An 18328-nucleotide genomic window follows, 5' to 3' on the forward strand; every position below is an offset into this window, starting at 1 on the left:
TTGCTTACAACTAATTTCACTACACGAGAAATAATTAACGACCGATTTGTCATTCATTAATGAGTTTTCGCTCCGCTTGTCCGCATCTCCCGATCGAAAAAGTCTTTCCTAATTTTTATATGAATCTCATCGCCGTATTTCTCCGCACGAGTAAGTTTTACATTAATATCGATAAATTCATGTAATGTTAGTGATAGTATTTATAAAATGCGATTTGTTTGCGATTAACATTCAAATTACTTTTAATACCGAAGATTACTGGTCAGACAGATTTGATTGAAAAGAGAGTCAACAAAAATTATTTTATTCTATAGTTGGAAAATTTTTGTATATAATATACTTTAAAAAAGGCACACTATAACAATTTTGATATTTCATCTTTTCAATTTATCCACATTGGTTTTTGCTACTTTGTTTCAATATCTCGTAAATGAGAAACAAGTTGCGTTACGTTAGCAGGCGATCGATCGCTTAATATGACGATTAGTCATTCACATATAAATTATAATATTTTTATCTCTGTTAGTTTGCAATCATTTTAATACTACAAAATATAGCACTCAAGATTGCGCAAGTAACCAGACTAACGACTTTCTTTTCAAATAATTATTTGATATTTAGATATGCTATCGCACAGTAATCATGACAAGAATCTACTTTATACACTACGTATAAATTGTGCATTATATAATTCTATAGAATTAAATTCTACCACGAGAATTTTGGTTCCCGGATATTAGCGAATGTTACGTAATCTCTTGACATAAATCGATATACAAAACTGCCATTGGTTTAACGTCTGATATTACCAGATCAAATTCTCTAAAAAAAAAAAAAGATTTTGTTAAATACGTTTTAAAAAATACAACACACGTTAACGAACGAAATCGCGTACATCGACTGCATTATCTTTGTGGAAGTCATTCGAGTACATTTTATTTTGTACGTTAATCTTAATACAGGCCAGAAAGATCATTGGCCGATTTAGGTTGAGATGCGTCATGGTAGCTACTTAACCATACAATTGGTTGTCATTGACACACAAAACCGTTAATAATGAGTGTGATGACCATTTCGATCGCCGTCTGCTTTAGCACTGTTGTAGCGATATCTCGATCGCTTCAACCAAAGCATGAGTCGAGCAATTGCTTAAGAATGCTAACCGACAGAAATAGGCCGTCGGTATCTTATATAGTAATTAACTACTTGCTACATCAAGCTAAAATATATACATTACGCCGAAATAATTTTCCAGAGACTGTACGTTCGTTTTTGCGGCAGTAATTGTTAATGCTTGTCATGCAATGTGTTGCGATTTCCGCCGAAGCGTAACCGCTCGGCGAGCAAAACACATCGAAAATGAACAATCGAAAGCAGTTAACCGATTCCCAACATCAATAATCAACGAGAGGAATTCCTGCGCTTACCTCGCTCTTGAGATTCAATGGCACATCGCAGGGGGCGTCCAGCTCTGCCTCCGCTTTCACCTGATGAGACAGCATACTGAGGCTGTGCCGGGGCGGTACGGCGGTCGCCAGCATGTTGGAATGCTGCAGATGCTGAAGACGAGGCTGGAGATGGGGCTGGTGGTGATAAGGCGGCGACAATTGGGTGTTCAGAGTGCGAAGATCAGCTGGCGGGGAAGCGGGCGCAGCAGTACTGCTCTGTTCCTCCTCGGCCGAACCCTCCGCCATGTCAGCCTTGCATCCCGGGGACTCGTAATCTGCAAATCGACCAAAACTCTCGGAGGACCGTTCTAATAGCGGGCGCGCCGCCGCGCAGCTCCTGCCTGGTAGGACGCAATCCCATTATAGCGCGAATATAATTCGCGCGTTTCGATTCAATAGCGCGAACGGTTGCGTCGCGTCGTGCCTAATAACGATCTCGCATTTTCGATTTAATGCTATTTTATGAATCCGAGGAAATCGTAAAGAAATCACGTACGCGCGATTTTCATTGTGAATATAAAGCTCTCTCGAAATATAGAGCTCTCTCTCTCTCTCTCTCTCTCTCTCTCTCTCTCTTTTATTAGAGAATCTCGAAATATAATTAAATATAATAATCAAATATAATTATACCTATTTTTCAACAAGTGCGTTGACTTAACTTAACGACTACACTGAAAGAAAAGATTGGCTGCTGCAGCAAATTAGATGGTAAAATATGGCATAGCATTTTTAATTGGTTGCTGCAGCCAATTGTTGGTTGTGTTAGCCTATGTCAGTATAGGATTTTCGATTGGCTAACGCAACCAAAAATTGGTTGCTACAGCCAATTAAAAATGCTATGCCATATTTAACCATCTAATTTGCTGCAGCAACCAATCTTTTCTTTCAGTGTATTAAAAAAAAAAAACAGGGCAGCTATATACGATACTTTTCTTTAATAAAAGACGAACGAAGTAATTTTCCACAAAAGATGAGAAAGCTTGTTAAATCGATCGATATCAATTTGAATTGCTTTTGGTTTTTCAAGGACCAGGGGAGAAGATGACACGCGAGATGCTAATTAAACCGGCGCGACGTGACTCGCGGTATCGCATCAGCCGTATCGAACGGCAGCGCGTGCAGCTGTTAAGAATGCAGACACTGGAAATTAGGAGGAGGCCCGTTCATCTTCCAACTTCAAAGCAAAAACATTTGGTTGGCGCATCGCATCGGATGAGAGATAGAGAAAGGAAGAAGCGGCGCGAGAGGCACCGAGGGAGGTTTCAGAATAAAATCGCCGCGACTAACGCGCGCTACCGCCCGCAGTCATCCCCTCCCTCCTACTCCTCCTCCACCCCGCATTTATCCGCCTAATTATTTTTATCTAAGCGTTCAGTTAGTAAGAATTCAAGGGCAATGAAATCACACTACCGTCTGGACAGGCCGTTCCCTCGTCGCCTTCTGCTCGCGTCTCTCGTTTCTCTACCACCATCTCTCCGCGCCACCTCCACCGCCTGCCTCGTCGCGCCGCGGCGGCCGTCGTATACTTGGTGAACGCAACTAATAACATCTGCTTCTATTTTTGCGCTGGCCCGAGTCCAGCGCTTTACTTTTTAAAAGCCGCGCGCCTATGACGAACGGCTGGATGGATCATCGAGCGGAAGCCCGGGCGTGGGGGGCCGAGAGTGAAACGAGCCGGTTATTCTGGACAAATTATTGTCAAAGGGCGAGAAAACACCTTCTGCCTGCGAGCTACTTTGTTCCTCATAAAAGGCGTTTTATAATGGCCATCGTAAAAATATTTGATGCTGTGCTTTAAAACGGCAGCGTGTTTATAATAAAAGCGTTAGGTTGTTGGGTACCAAATAGACCGCTCACAAGTGCAAACTCTGGTGTTAATGTCGCCTGTTTCCTATAAATATGGGTGTCCTAACGCGCCCGCGATATGTGGCGTCTGCTTAGCGACAATTGCAAAAGTTTCTCAAGACGCCGAGATGATGGAACGGGAGCGAGAGGATGGAACGCACATTTTTTTTCTACGCGAAGCCGCAGACTGCCGCCGATTGCTGTGGCTTTGAACTTAAAGTGATTTATACCATACTTCACAAACTGAGAAGCGAGAAAAATGATCAAGATTTATTTCTGCATCTGCTTGACATTGTTCACCTGTTTTCATATTATTTCATTGCTAGACTTTCAATTCATCGAGCAAGCACAGAGTCATCTTCAACATCCACCAATTTGAAATAATATAAACTTCAAAATAAATTAATTTTTTTAATATATTTATATTTTTAAATAAGATTGAAAATAAATTAATTTTTTTAATATATTTATATTTTTAAATAAGAAATAGTTAAAAAAAGATATTCTTTAGAAATCGCGAGATATTTATTGAACAATAGGATAAATATTTCAAGATAGAAAGGAGAGTCTACTATTCAATAAATATCTCGCTATTTCTAAAGAATATCTTTTTTTTTCTTTTCCGACACAGATAATACGATCTCTTAGCGTTTTCAAAGTTACATAAATACATTAATTGGATATGATATTTTTAAATATGTACAGTAAGATGGTTTATACTAAACTTTTTAATATAAAAGCTATTTTTATATACTTTTACTTATTATATCACGGAAATTAACAATGACATGTATATAATATTGTAGAAAGACAAATTTATTATACTTTAACAGTCGTATTTGTCTCACATCAATTAAAATGATAAAATAAATCAGTCCAGTATGCAGGAACCACAGCTAGGCGAAGAGATCGCATCGATCATCGCTACGAGGAATTAATTTACGCAACGTGCAACGAGAGGAGCTTTGCCGCTAATTAAGCTGATTAATAAGCATTATTCGATTTTTGTGCCATGGAAGCGACTGCCGATAAATGGCTTGTAGGTTAATTCTCATTGAAGCCCGTCGCGAAGACAAAACTGTCATACGATAATTTTATCCTTAGGCGTTTAATATATCTTGACGAGGACGTTAATATTATGCGAATGCATTAGAATTAATGAAGATCTTTGAATTTTATGAATTAAAATAAAATGTTAACTTATATACACATACGTATCTGGAAAAAAAATCTTTAGAGTATTCAATCTTTAAATATTTTTTTCCCATTTTATAAGAACGCGCCACCGGAGCAAGACTGTATGCAACCTATCTTTTTTCCGTTTGCAGTCATTAATTTCCGTCGGAATCATATTAATCGCTGTAGGGCTGCGCCCGTGAAATTACTAGACGCTTTAACCACCGGCTGTCCAAACCGAATTCGTCCGCAGCGATTATTATATCGCGTCCTGAGGTCTAATGCCGGGTATTCCGAAAGCTAGCCAATTAGTATCGTCGATTTGGATGCTTTAATGAGAGTGCGGTTTCATTAGCGTATCGCATCGCCCTCACGGTTTGTGATTTGTGAAATAGAAGAGGAATTCTTAACCGGACGAAGATATCGCGAGTGATTATAGCGCGATCGTTCAAACGTCACCATGGCCGACCGTTTGAAAATTGGTACCTTCATCGTGCGACCTTGAAAAATGCGTTATTCGATCGAGATCACATAAATCTTTCGAAAAAGGTACGAGGCTACCCGCAGGGTTCTTCTGCAAGATATTCGACATACAAATTAAATCGGGCATTCTACGTACGGACAATATTTTATGTTCCGTCCAGACTACTCTATTTAAAATTTCCGATTTCTCCCGTACGATCGAGCGGATCGAGTTATTTTCCGGAACGACAAAATGGATTTCCTTTCTCATCGTACCGCCAACCTTCTTTCAACGGCGACTTCTCCGGTAGTAATCACTCGCTGAATAAATGGTGAAAGTCCATGTAATAGGATGCGCGATTAATACGCCAAGGCGATTGATATGAGAATCACTCAAGGATCTCCGAAAGCAATTAAAACAGGCGCGTTACGCACGATGCTGTCATCTGATCAGACGCGACACGATACGATGCGTCCTTTCCTACCGTGTGAGGAAGTTTTCGAAGTCTGGTCAGTTATCCACCCTCGGGAGGAGTGTCCTCGGGCGACATCGTTTCCTGATTTTGTCACGTACCTTTACATTCTTCTTTCTCACTTCTTCTCACGTCAGTCAACCCGTGTCTTTCTTCCGCGTCTTGTTGTTAGCCCGCGGCATGCATCCACGTCGCTATAATGCGCCATTTCGCATTATAGTTCTATAAGCGACATCGTCGACGACAACGACGACGACGACGACGTGGAAGCAGCGGCAGCGTGCAATTAAGGGGTTGATTGATGTTAATTCAAAGGGTAATTAAGAATGTTGCGCATAAAAATCCAGTAATTTATGGTCATTGGGGATAATTATATGTTGACCAGCTTGTAATTGCAAGCGCTTCGTGGTATAGCGCGTCGCATATACGCGTTCAGGGTTCGCGGGTAGCTACCTAGTAAGCGATGTGTAAGTGTGTGTGCGGACCTCTTAGAGCGTGTGCGGGCGGGGATATACGGTCTCAGATCGCGGCTTATTATAGGGGCCAGTAGATAAGGTGGGTTTAGAAACAACCGGGCGCCTCTGGCCAGCAGATAGTTTCTATGTAGCCGCCAACATTCTCCTCTTGGTACGACGCCGCTCCGGGCTATGGAGGTGTGTATAAACCACCTAAGCCGAAGCCTCCAAGCCACTCGCGATTTACGAGGCCGATTCCTAACCGTCAAGACGGCAGTTTTAGAATTCTAGGCCCGGTCCAATTCGCACTCGACACGCCGCGACGCGACGCACAAATCGTGGTGCTGCGTGTCTGGGGTATACGCTCTCCGTGTGCGGTGTTCAAGTCGTCGCTATAAATAACTAAACGCGGATAATCGCCATATGGCTACGCATGCAACGAACCACCGACCGTTTCTCCGTAGCACTGACGATGCTTCGCTTTCGATTTCCTGGTATGAGTCTATTCATCGAGAGCTTTTCGCTCGAGCCACAAATTGCGCGTCAGTATTTCTAATTTTGTTTCTCGAAACGGTGACGCAAAGAGAATTATTTGAATCGCGTTTGTTTAAACCATTAGTAAATTTCCCATAGCTTTTAATTTTGAAATGATCAACAAATAAGATTTATTTAAAAAAAAAAAGCCCGAAAGAGTCTTCAATTCATCGATATGAATGAGAGGGTGAATAACATGATAGAAGAGAACGTGGTGTGGGTAACCCTCCTACTTAAAACAGTGCCAATAAAAAGATCCCAGCGGGACCAGTTGGCAACCGCCCATCGCGACATTGTCCTTGCCGAGTCTTTTTTTTTTCACGATCCCGTAATCAACCAGGCGCCCTAATGGCAAAGCATAATCGTGGCTTTGTGGCGTCTAACCAAGTATTAATACTAAAGAGAAATAAGAAAGGAACTCGCGCGCGCACACATGAACGTGCTTGTGTATGGTCGATTCGGATTACCCGATGGATACTCGCGCCAGTTTGCTACGATCGAGCAGTAAATGCAATATAATAAGCGTACGATAGATTAAACCGCTTCGTGCTACCCTTCTGTATAGCAGTTTCGCTTCACCGGCACGAGCGAGCATAATTAAGGCGAGCGTACAAAGAATCCGGCCGCATCCGTGTTGGTTAATTCGCATCGACCTTTAACTCGCGTACGTACATAGGCATATCGGCTAAGGTAATGGCCGTTTCGTGCGATACCATTCTGTCAGAAATCCGAGGGGCTTTGTCCCGAGTCACGAAACGCAAGGATTAAACTGAACAGCGCGCCGTTAATGCGACTGTGCGAACGCCTCGCGTCGAGATTGACGCTCCGGTTTGAGAGTATGCGTGTCGTAAGAGCGTGTGCGTGAGCGCGTAACGCGCGCATCGTCGGGCGCGAGAGTGCCCATAAATCGGCGCCGAAGGGGGTTCGGCATCAACACGCGTTATCCAAGACGTGATATTTTACGCCCCCGTCGGAATTCCACTATTACAAACATTTTGCATTATTCCGGTGAAATTCTTTTTCGAGACGGTAATCGAAGCGAAAGCTAATCCCGTACACAGAAATGAGTTCAGCGCGCGAAAATAGAATTGTATGCGCGCGAAAAGGTTCTGACACAATGACGAATGTCTATTATTAATCCGTGTCACGTGAATTAAAAATGCCATTTCCTTACTTTATTCAGGATAATCGCGTGATTCGACATCGCGTCTAACGAGACTGATAAAAAGCGTCACTTTACGCTGAAACTTGGCATCGCGACGCACAGGAGGAGAATGCCTAACTGCGCGACGTATCGTCGAAGACGCAGGAAGAATATTTTATACTTTACGGCGCCAGCGTCGTTGAGGTTTTGCCGGATAAAAAAAAGTGTCAGCTCTCGCTGGCTAAATCAGAGCTCCGAGTGCATTAAACTCCGTGAATTACCACAAATAGAACTTTAACCGCACATGCCCATTATAATGGCACCCCCTGCTGAAGATGTATTTACGTACTAAACCGTCTTCTCGTGGCTCACGCTGAGTCGTCGGAATTAACATCTGGCCCCAAAAACACGCTACACGGTTCATTGGATCTCTCTTTTTTTTTTATCATTCTTATAGGCTAACTAACTGTTCCACTAGAAACGCTTTCGATTATTTGCGGACGAATGCACGTTCTTGCTTTTAAAATGGTTTAATTATTCCTAGTTATTAAAAGACAAACCAGTTAAATGTTATTATAGTAGAGAAAATTATATTGTAATTTTTAAAGAAAAAGGCAGAAGAATGTGAAAGAGGAATGAACGGTAACCTAAAGGATTACCTAGTCTTCTTAATTCATTGGCGTTTCCTCCCCTTTACAAAAGAAAACATTGGTAGCGTGTTGGAGACAGAATGATTTTGAAAGTGGTTTTACATGTAAATTAGGTCTATTAAAATATCAGAATATAGTTTAGCCGACATTTAAAAACACGAGGGCTGAGGCAACTCTCTATCCGTCAAATCGTAAGCCGCTCCGAGCTATTACGTGCGTGCGTGTTTCTTCATGAATTATTAGAATTAATGAGCTCGCGCACACATTGCTTTCTTTCTACTATGTTGCGAAGGCCAATCATAAATATGCCGGCGGGGAAATTTCGGAGTAACAAAGCAACATTACTTTTTTACGCCACAAAATTTGTTAAGTCACTAATGTATTTCATGCAAATAGTATAAGTCAATATAATCTAGTATCATTTTCTAGCAATTTCTTTCGCCGACAAATAAATATTTGCGAAAATAAAGAGTTTAGGTTTTCTTTCGTAACATGCATAAAGAATCGACAGAGCTAAAAGAAATTTCATTGTACACTCGCAATTTACATAAGCAGTAAGTAATTATTACCGTTAGGCAGCAGCGTGTGAAACGATGGATAAGCGTAACACTTTATATTTGACACGCCGAGTTTGCAGTAAAACTTTCTTACTCAAAATGATTTCCGAGTCGATAATCGATGAAGATTCTCGGGTGGAAAACAGAATAGGACGGCTGTAAAGCGAGCTGGAAGTGGGTAAAGTTGTAAAACGAAATGTTATCGTGCGCCGGATTGTCGGCAGGGGTTGAACCGGGTGAAGGGGAAGCCTTGAATGGGGAAGCCGAGAGCGGGAGCAAGGGTGATGAGAATAAGAGGAAAGAGAGAAAAGGAAAAGAGGGAGAGAAAGAGAGAGAGAGAGAGAGAGAGAGAGAAGCAAAAAGATATAAGAAGGGAATTCATTTTCTTGACCTCGGCAACAAATATAATAATTCTAGCGACCTTTGATTGTGATTCTTTCGAATTAATTTGCAATAAAAAAATTCTCACTGATCTTTTCTCCATAACAATAAGTAATCTTTAATAGCTTAATAGCGACAATAAAATAATTAAAATCTTCCTCTCTCTATATAATATGGATTGAAAGAAAGAAAACGATAAATATTCAATACTTTTTTATGATATAATTTTTGTCGTAAGAAATTGTTGAACATTTATCGTTTTTTTTTTTTACAATATTACGCATAATATGTAGAAAATTTAAAACAAAGCCTCGCTAAAATTCGGCATCATTTAGTCAAGATGAAACGCCTCGCTTTCTTTGTGTCGATTCCAAAGCACCAAACTCCAACGATATCGCGAGTCAAGTGTTTCCTTTGGGATTTTCTGCTTTCAACTCTCTGCGTCTATTCCCATCGACAATGATTCGCTTGGCCAACCCCGACTATCTCGCTTCCACTTTCAGTGGCTAGAATTTACCGCTCTCCCTCTCTTCCGACTGCTCCGACCCTCTCTCTCACCGACCCTCCGTGTTCCCGAGGCGGCAAGCAAAGAACTCTCCTACCCTCGGGCAGCTCACACTGATTTTCCACCCTCGTCACCCTTCCCATCCACCACCATCACCCCCTCTTCCTCCACCTCTGCTTCTGCCTCCTCTCCACCCCCAGAGCTCACGCCGTCACTCGTAGTCACGCCACCAACACGTGCTCCTGTTTACCTCTCCGGTCATATGGTCGGGGAGGTAACGCGATGCACATTCAACGACATTGCCGTTTAATCACAAAAATATCTGCCAACATATGTCGGTCGATCGAAAGTTTATGCAAATTAGAAATATTATAAAAATTATTTTGTCCAAGAGAAGTAAGAATGAAATGGTGACGTAGATATATATAAGTAATGGGGACATATTAAAAATTCAATAGTGTGATCTCATTACTTATGAACCATTTACAGATCTATTATTGACTTTTATTTTGAGCAAACTTCGATTACTTAATTTAGTATACTTGATGGAACGTTATACTCGGATTATCGATAAATAGCATTGTTTCTCATACAATTTATATGTGTAGTAGAATCAATTATTTCGTCGACGATTGTTCCATTGCGCAATAAATTATTACTTTGATATATAAACGTATAGATATATATATATATATATACGGAAAGGGAAAATTATATATATAAAACGGAAAGGATTATCTGTTCTTTATATACGAATTTTAGTCAATATGTTACGATGGAAATGCATCTAATATTCCTCTTAGAATAAAATTATTTCTTCTCTCGAATTATAAATTTAACTTTTACTATTAGCATTTTAGTAACTAAATGCATTCAGAATAAATGATAAATATTATATGAGACATCTTAAAAATAGTTTATATCACGTTCCTGTTAATCATGATAATTACTTGTGCTATAATTCTTATCTGATATAATATCCACACGTGATATTTATCCGCATTTCTTCACAAAAGACAGTAAAGACTAAGAGAATCCTATCCGACCGTATTACGTTTACATGCTCAGCCGATCCCTTAATTAGCATTTCCAGGTCACACACTCGACGTAGACGCGAGTATACGCGGGCGCGCATAATTATCGCGCTAATTATTAGTACGTAGCTAAGTATCTGGATGAAATTATCACCGAGTTGAAGTGAAGCGTATAGAGAACGAAACGCTGTTTTCGATCCCCTGCCAGCAGAATTCCCGCGTGACCAAGCTTTGGGAGAGGAACTTCCTTAATTACCGAGATTAACTTAATGATATCGAGCCAACGAGTACCGCTCACGAGGCACGCAATTGCTGCATGTGGATATGCGCTCGGCATGGAAATGGACAGATAGATCTCAGAACTGACTTCTCCCTCATTTATTTTACTAATCGTTCTGAATCTTAATATGATTGTAATCTTAACATTTTGTTCACTATTTATTAATATTAAATTTAATGTACCAACATTAAACATTAACAAGCAATGTAATGGGGAGATTCTGTCGTTTTGAAAAGATTGTATCCGATTGCTTTTTAATTGTCTCTCAAAGTTACGACATGAAATACGTAAAATTGTGAAATTAATTAATTTCCATTCCCGTGTCTGTTTTCCCGAGGTCGATCTAAACGCGCTTACACGCGCGTGCATGTGATGCATGCGCAGGCGCGTCCGTGCACGCGGCTAATCGGTGTGTGCGAATGTGAGACTACACACGTGCACAACCGACCGGGCGCGCATTTAGAAGACCCGTCTAATTACCGAGATTAGCCTGGGTTTATAATAAGCAGGAGCGAACCTCGTGCCTGACACTCACCTGAGGCGATCTGTGACTGATGTATTTGGGACGTCGTCCTGACGCGGATTTATTTAGCGGTTGTTATTTATCTCCGCCACGGTGCAATTCCGTCGCGGTCGTACCGATCTTCACCGATCAGCCGTCTGTCTGTCTTGCCCTCGTTCCTTCTCCGATGCCGGGTTTACACCCCGCTGACCCGTCTTAATTCCTTTCGAGAGATCCTCCTTCTGCCGCCTCCTCGTCCGCAAGTTTCACGATCTTCCGATAATTTTCTTACGGCGAATATTAACAGGCCGTTCTGAGAGGAGTGGCGGATCGACGTCGAGAAACGGACGATTCACTGATAATACATCGGCCGCCGGTGACATCAGCCTACTTAATTACAACGAGTAATTGCGAGTAATTAGGAGTGATCAAGAAGCAAACAGTTAATTGCTCGCTGCTTCATAAAACACTGCTCGATTGATCCCTTTTTCTCTCGTATCTGCCTAAGGCGATATTCGTAATTAAAAGGAACTCGGAAGACGAGAAATATTTTGAAAACTTTTAACTTTTTAACTGTTTTCTGGATGATTAAAGCGTTTTGAAAAAAAAAAATGATATTTTCAGTTCAATCCTTGACACGGGATGCTCCGACGCGTCACCGGACAGATAACTAACAGATGACACGATTTTCTGTGTAATGTGCTTTTAATTATTCTATTTGCGCTCGTCAAGCCATACACTTCGTAGTTGTTGTCCGTAACATATAATTTTGCGTTGAAAAACACTGACGTGTCCACGTGATGATCACGCGCGCGTCGTAATTATCAGCGCACCTGTCGTGATAATTAGAAGCTTATTAGAACCATAGTCCTTGTTTCATTGCTTTCTTTTGTTCAACTATGTATAGCATATATTCTATCCGAGATTTGTTCTCGGAGCCGGTAGATCGGTTTTGACACGCGCCAATATCGTCGAGTGCTTTAATCGTCGTTTAATTAATTTCGTTTCACCTATTCTGCGCACTTGTCGCGATTTAACGTTTCCACGCATTTACTCCTAATTTATGTTCGAAACGCGGAGCAAATTGGAGCGATTGTCACGGCCACAGTGATTTAAATAGATGAAAATGGAGCGACGTAACTGTCAATAGAGTCTTCCCGACACGTTTCACTGGTCAACTGTCACAGAGTTCACCGCGCTTAACTAACCCGCGAGGCGCACCGAAAGAAGTCCCACCCCTGCGGCCACGTGCTGATAGGCCGGACAAATCGGCGCACGCAGCTGCAAGTTAAACTTCCTGATCACTCTCTGATCCACGAACACTAGCTTTTCACCAACACGTCGCGGATGATCCTTCGCGTTGATTCCCCGCGAGGGAAGTGTCGATCGTTCGATGTTCTGTCTGACTCTTCCTCTAGCGATTAGCTCGAGTTTTCCCAAACAAAATTCTTCCTCAATCGGCACTGTGAACGATGATCCAGATGATCTCACGTGGGTTCAGTGTCTCGGAGCAGGCAGTCGATTCACTCCTCTTCGTGTTGTCCTTGCTTGGCAGCGTGGTCGTGCACGTTGCACGATTGGAGCTCGACGCGAAAACTCGGACCTGAACCCTGACGGTCCGCAGTCTGGCTGCGTAGTGGCCCCGGCGTACAACCGAGGGAAGAACAGCCCGCCGTGACGACTCTCCCGCCCGGTGGATAGTTCCCGTAGAAGGGGTAATGGAGGCGGTACAATGGGCGGTACCGATGCGCGGAGGTGGTCCGCGAGTTACTCGCGAGATCCCGTTGTTATGATTGTTATGAGTGTCCGAGCTGCCTCCCGCGATGCACTTTGGGGGTGGTACAGCCGCGAGAGGTACCTCTGTCCGTCTCTGTTTTTCCAGCATGTTCGCATCTCGCTCGCTCTGTAATATAACCACCACGAGCTCGAACGAGCTCGTAACCGTGATGCAAATCAGCCCGACGGGGCTGGTGAGTTCGCCGGCGGGGATACCCGGGAGGAGCGATCGGCACCGAGGACTGATACGGACTCCCGGAGAGTCTGCCGAGGGAGGAAAGAAGATGATCGGCACGTAGGTATAGTAGTGTCATTTTAAGAACTAATCGGTCAAATTGAGAAATACTCCGGTTAAGTGCTGTCTAGAAACTTGGTAAGAAGATCGCTGGTATCATTGGAGAACGTTTTGTTAGCGACATCGTTTTAAGAAAAAATTAAATAGATTCGCTTTTGGCTATAAAAACTTATATTTTTATTTATATTGTTTATGATCGGTAACATTTAATATGGAAATCAAAAGGTCTCTATACATAGATATTCGCTAATCAAACTAATGAAACTATTTATCAGGAAAATATATGAATTTAAGAATAAGTTATAACGTAAAAGTTTTCCTTACAATGTATAATCTATTATATACGACATAAATTTCAAAAACATCAAAGATTCTGTAAAAATAAGACATTTCCATTCTAAATATATGCAATATAGTAAATTTTTTTAACATCTTCAATCAATGAAGATCTTTTTTCATTAATTTCTTCACAAAATAAGAATATTTCTCATATGTATCTAAATCAAATCGTTGAGAATTGTAAGAAAGAAAAGTTACGCTATCGTTTTGTATTCGTAGATTTCGTGACATTTTAATAAATAAAATTGCTTAATTTGAGGACATAATACGCTCAGTTTGATTAAAAGGACATTAAAGGTGAAATCTAATTTTTTCTTCTTTCCTATTATTGGACGCAATAGCTGTACAGTCGTAATGATAGCAATGTGATGACAAGTATTCATCATGATGACATCTTATTCATAGGGGTATTTAGAATTTTTTTCGGGAAGGAATTATCAATTCTGTTAGCACATGAATAGCAATTTTTTAAATTAATGAATTGCTTTTTTGGATATTTTATAGATTAGAACGTCTTTTTCTTATTCATACTTTTGATTGGGAAAAACATCGGCCTTTGTCAATCATAACTTTTAATCATAAATTAGGGAGAAGGAAAATGAACCCCGAAACTTCTCCTTCCTGGATACACTTATGATTTTATTGAAATATATTTTATATCTAAACTGTTATGGAAATTAATATAACTTCCATCATGATGACGACTGTCTCACTTCAATTGTTGTATTCAATGAATAAGAGTGCTCATGAGATTGTGACAGAAACCTAACACGTGATAGGGGCGTATCGCGGAAATGGCAGTTCATTTCTACATCAATTCCCATCACGTAATTATGAAGTTTGAATTACTTCAGATCTACCGAATATCTCTATTAATATGATTAGATTCACTTGGTTATTAACTTTTATAGACAATTACAAGTGTGTCGGAACACGACGTTCTTGCGCATTCAACCCTCCGACGACGTAACCAGAAGGGCACCATGAGCTATGAAGTTTTAATGACGTTTTAACGACTCAATATGAGAATTTTATATCAAGTACACTGTTTTCAAAAAAATAGTAAAATTCCAGTAAAATATGTCTATGCGAAATGCGCATTCTTTAATGCTACTTTTAATTTATCTAAAACAATTACACTTGTTATAAAATATAAACAATTTGCAAACAATATCTCAGTAAAATTTTAACACTAATGATATTTTAATATCACATTATTATATTAAGAGTTTCTATAAACTATCTAAATAGATTACGTATGTTGCGAAACTACTATTATGAAAAATATAATGTGTTTGAAAGAGACTTGCATTTCTAGTGACACACGAAAGGATTAGAATCATAATTTCTACAGCTTTCACTAATTCTGATTTATTTTGCCTGTTGCGTACGACTTCAATATCGAGATTCTAGTTCCGTTATAAATTCTAGTTCTGTTCTTAATTCCAAATCAGAGCGAAATCACTCGACATGATTTGATTACAAATCCATTCCGACGCGTACAAAACTGTAGGCGTACGAATGGAAGTTACACGCTGCACGAGCTGGAAGGGTGCGTTTATTAAGATAGAATTTTACCCCTTTTCTGCCTATATGCCGCCCTCGCCGACGCCACTGACACCGTCCACACCCTCGGTGTTTTAATGCTCTCCCCTCATTTCTCTAACGTCGACCCTGATCATATTCTGGCATGATTCGAACCTTAGACACGATTCGAACGACCCGTTAGTTTAGTTTAAATATCGGTTCATTTTTTGTCTTAAAATTTCTTTCGCGCACTCTAAATTTTTAGGAATGAAATTTCACTCCAAGAAAAATGATGAGTTGCGCCAATCCGGCAAGAGTGAATCTCACTTCTTTAGGAAGAGAATTTCGTAAAAAATCAACTTTAATGATTAATATCTTACTTTGCGACACAGAGCGACGTTTTTTTCTGCCAAATTCATTCGTTTTGTGCAAAAATATGTCGAACGAACTTAATTTTGTCAAGATTGGATGTAAGGGGGCTTAAGTTTAACATTTACTTTCAGTCTTTCCTTTCAGAGAGTGAAATTATTCACTTTTCGCAGAGATTGAAAATGGACTCTCGCTTGGAATGATTTTTCACTCCCTAAGAGTGAAAATTTCACTCCTGCCGGACTAGCATAACTACTACTCTTCGGGAGTAAAATTTCACTCCAAAAAATTTAGAGTGAAGTTCCTATTAATAAATTCTAATGCCCCTTTTTAATAAAATCCTAAATACAGTTTTCTAATATATTTAAAAATTAATTTCTTCCTATGTGTGTGTGTGTGTATGGGTGTATCATACACGATATATGTAAAACAGAGATGGGCATGTATTTGAAATACTTTTATTTGAAAGACAAGTATTGGTAAGACAATTATATTTTGTATTTTGTGTTTGTTCAAAGTACATGAAAATATTTTGTATTTTGTATTTCATGGGAGCATATAAAAGTATTTTACATTTTATATTTTAGTATTAATAACAAAACATTATGAAAGTATTTTGTATTTTATATTTCAAACTAACATTGATAATCAACCTTATTATTTAAATTACAAGATACGAAAAGCTTTCAATCTTTCGATTTTAAATACAAAACACGTAATACTTTTATGTGATGCGCTAAAATAAAAAATACAAAATATGCTTGTATTGCAAATAGTGTGTTTTAAATAAAAGTATTTCAAATACATGCCCAATTCTGATAAAATACACGGAATTAGTTATCATATTCTTAAAAAATCTAATGGCAAACTTTCAATTCATTTGCTCAATAAATTACAATCCGCTGGAATAAAAACATTAATCAATTTACTTGTCGTGTAGTCATAGTGATAAAGAGGTTGTATTAGTTTAAACATTTGAATATTGTCAGAATAAATAATGCGAGCCATTTATATATATTCTTCTATAACTAATACAATGAACAATCATATTTGCTATTTTTTAAACCATCGTATCGTAAGATTAATGATAAATATAGTATTTGAAGCCTTGTACGTGTGTGTCTGTGTGTGTATATATAATAAGATATTTTAATTAACAATAATAGACAAGAAGAGCTACGAGCCGAAACAATAACTTTAATCTTAAAAAAATAATTATCAACATTTTAAACATAAACACTACAGATATTTCGAAACCGATCAGGCCGTTATCAATATTACATTAAAATTGAAAATTAGTCGTTATGCGTACAATTTTATAAGTATGAAAATAAAAAAAATACATAAAATTATTGTATCCTATTCAAAGGTCCATATATTTTATGGTTCATAATCGACAAAAATGGTATATCTCTGATTCTATGATGGAAATATTAGTCATCCGCAATAATTATTGAGTGTCTTACTGGGTGAATTTCGTTCTTTGTATGAATATAAGTTCTTAATAAATGAGAGAGTCCAAAAATACAAATTTATATCTAAATAAATCAAACGGTAAAAACGCAGTCAAAATTTAACAGTCAAATGAAATAAAGAAGAAGCAATAACGCGATATGTATCAAGAGACGTTGTAACATAAAATGAAGATATTTTAAAATTAAACATGGAAAAATGTTAGACTTAACAAAGATTTATAGCCAAATGATAATCTTAAATAACTACATTCCTTTAATCTTTTCTATTTTAAGAAACATCACTGAAAGAACTTTATAAGAGAGCGAAACCATTAATATACAGATGTAGAGTGACATTATCACGAGGGTCAATGAAATTCAACGCGTGTATCGCGCTCGTCCTTTTTTCCCCGACGAGCGTGTACGTCGACCTGCGTCGAGCATCGACGTAGAAGAAGGGAAAGTCTCTTACACGAAATATACGAGGAAATGAATGAATACAGCCGTCCTTCTTCCACCCGAAGGTCCACGTGCTTTTCACATATAACTCGTCCCCGTGGAGGCAGGAGTGTAGCCAGCTGGTGGTTGAAGTTGTAGGAGTCGGCAGGATGTGGGTCTCTACTCTCTCGCCCTGTTCCTTCTATCCCGCTTTCCCGCTTTCCCGCAGACGTCCCTCTCGCTCGTACCGTATCAGCGACACTCGTCCCACTTCCTGCGAACGTGTCCGTCCTTCTCCCGCCTTCCGACGATCTCCCTCGCTCTTTCTCCACACGCCGCCGACTCATCCCCCGTGCTAGGGTGCTTCGTCTTTCTCCCCCGTCCCACCGGATCGATTAAAACTACAAAGTGTTGCCTCTCCATCCGTTGGTACGCTCATTCGTGGTCGACTACATTGCTAGTGGCACTCTCCTGGCGGCACTGGGTTACCAACTCTTTCCCAGCTCTCTTTCTCTCTTTCTTTCTCTTTGTTCCTCCACTCGCGTGCTGTCCCGTCTTTTTCCTTTCAGCTCCACCGCCGTCGTCTCTTTTTTCGTCCTTTTATCGGAGGATCTCCGTATTCATGGGCGTTCGCTTCGCTTCCTGATAATCCCCGCGTAAAACTTCTCTGTCCCGTCGGGATTG

At 39.9% G+C, this 18328-nt stretch overlaps 1 protein-coding gene across 5 annotated transcripts in view; it reads right to left on the reverse strand.

Annotated features, from left to right (window-relative positions):
- pdm3 (POU-domain protein pdm3) overlaps positions 1 to 18328 on the reverse strand; it is a 177733-nt gene that overhangs the window by 115531 nt on the left and 43874 nt on the right. For 3 of the 5 annotated variants that reach the window (XM_018516207.1, XM_018516202.1, XM_018516206.1), the window contains exons 1-2: positions 11480 to 13063; positions 1428 to 1723 (exon numbers count right to left, since the gene is read on the reverse strand). In XM_018516207.1, coding sequence (XP_018371709.1) covers positions 1428 to 1694 — 267 coding nt within the window. In that variant the 5' untranslated portion in view covers positions 1695 to 1723; positions 11480 to 13063. Of the gene's footprint in view, positions 1 to 1427; positions 1724 to 5889; positions 5934 to 11479; positions 13064 to 18328 lie in introns of those variants that run through there. The other 2 variants (XM_018516204.1, XM_018516203.1) reach the window with 2 other exon arrangements.

Source organism: Trachymyrmex cornetzi, unplaced genomic scaffold (genome assembly GCF_001594075.2).
Source record: "Trachymyrmex cornetzi isolate Tcor2-1 unplaced genomic scaffold, Tcor1.1 scaffold61, whole genome shotgun sequence".
NCBI lineage: Eukaryota > Metazoa > Arthropoda > Insecta > Hymenoptera > Formicidae > Trachymyrmex > Trachymyrmex cornetzi.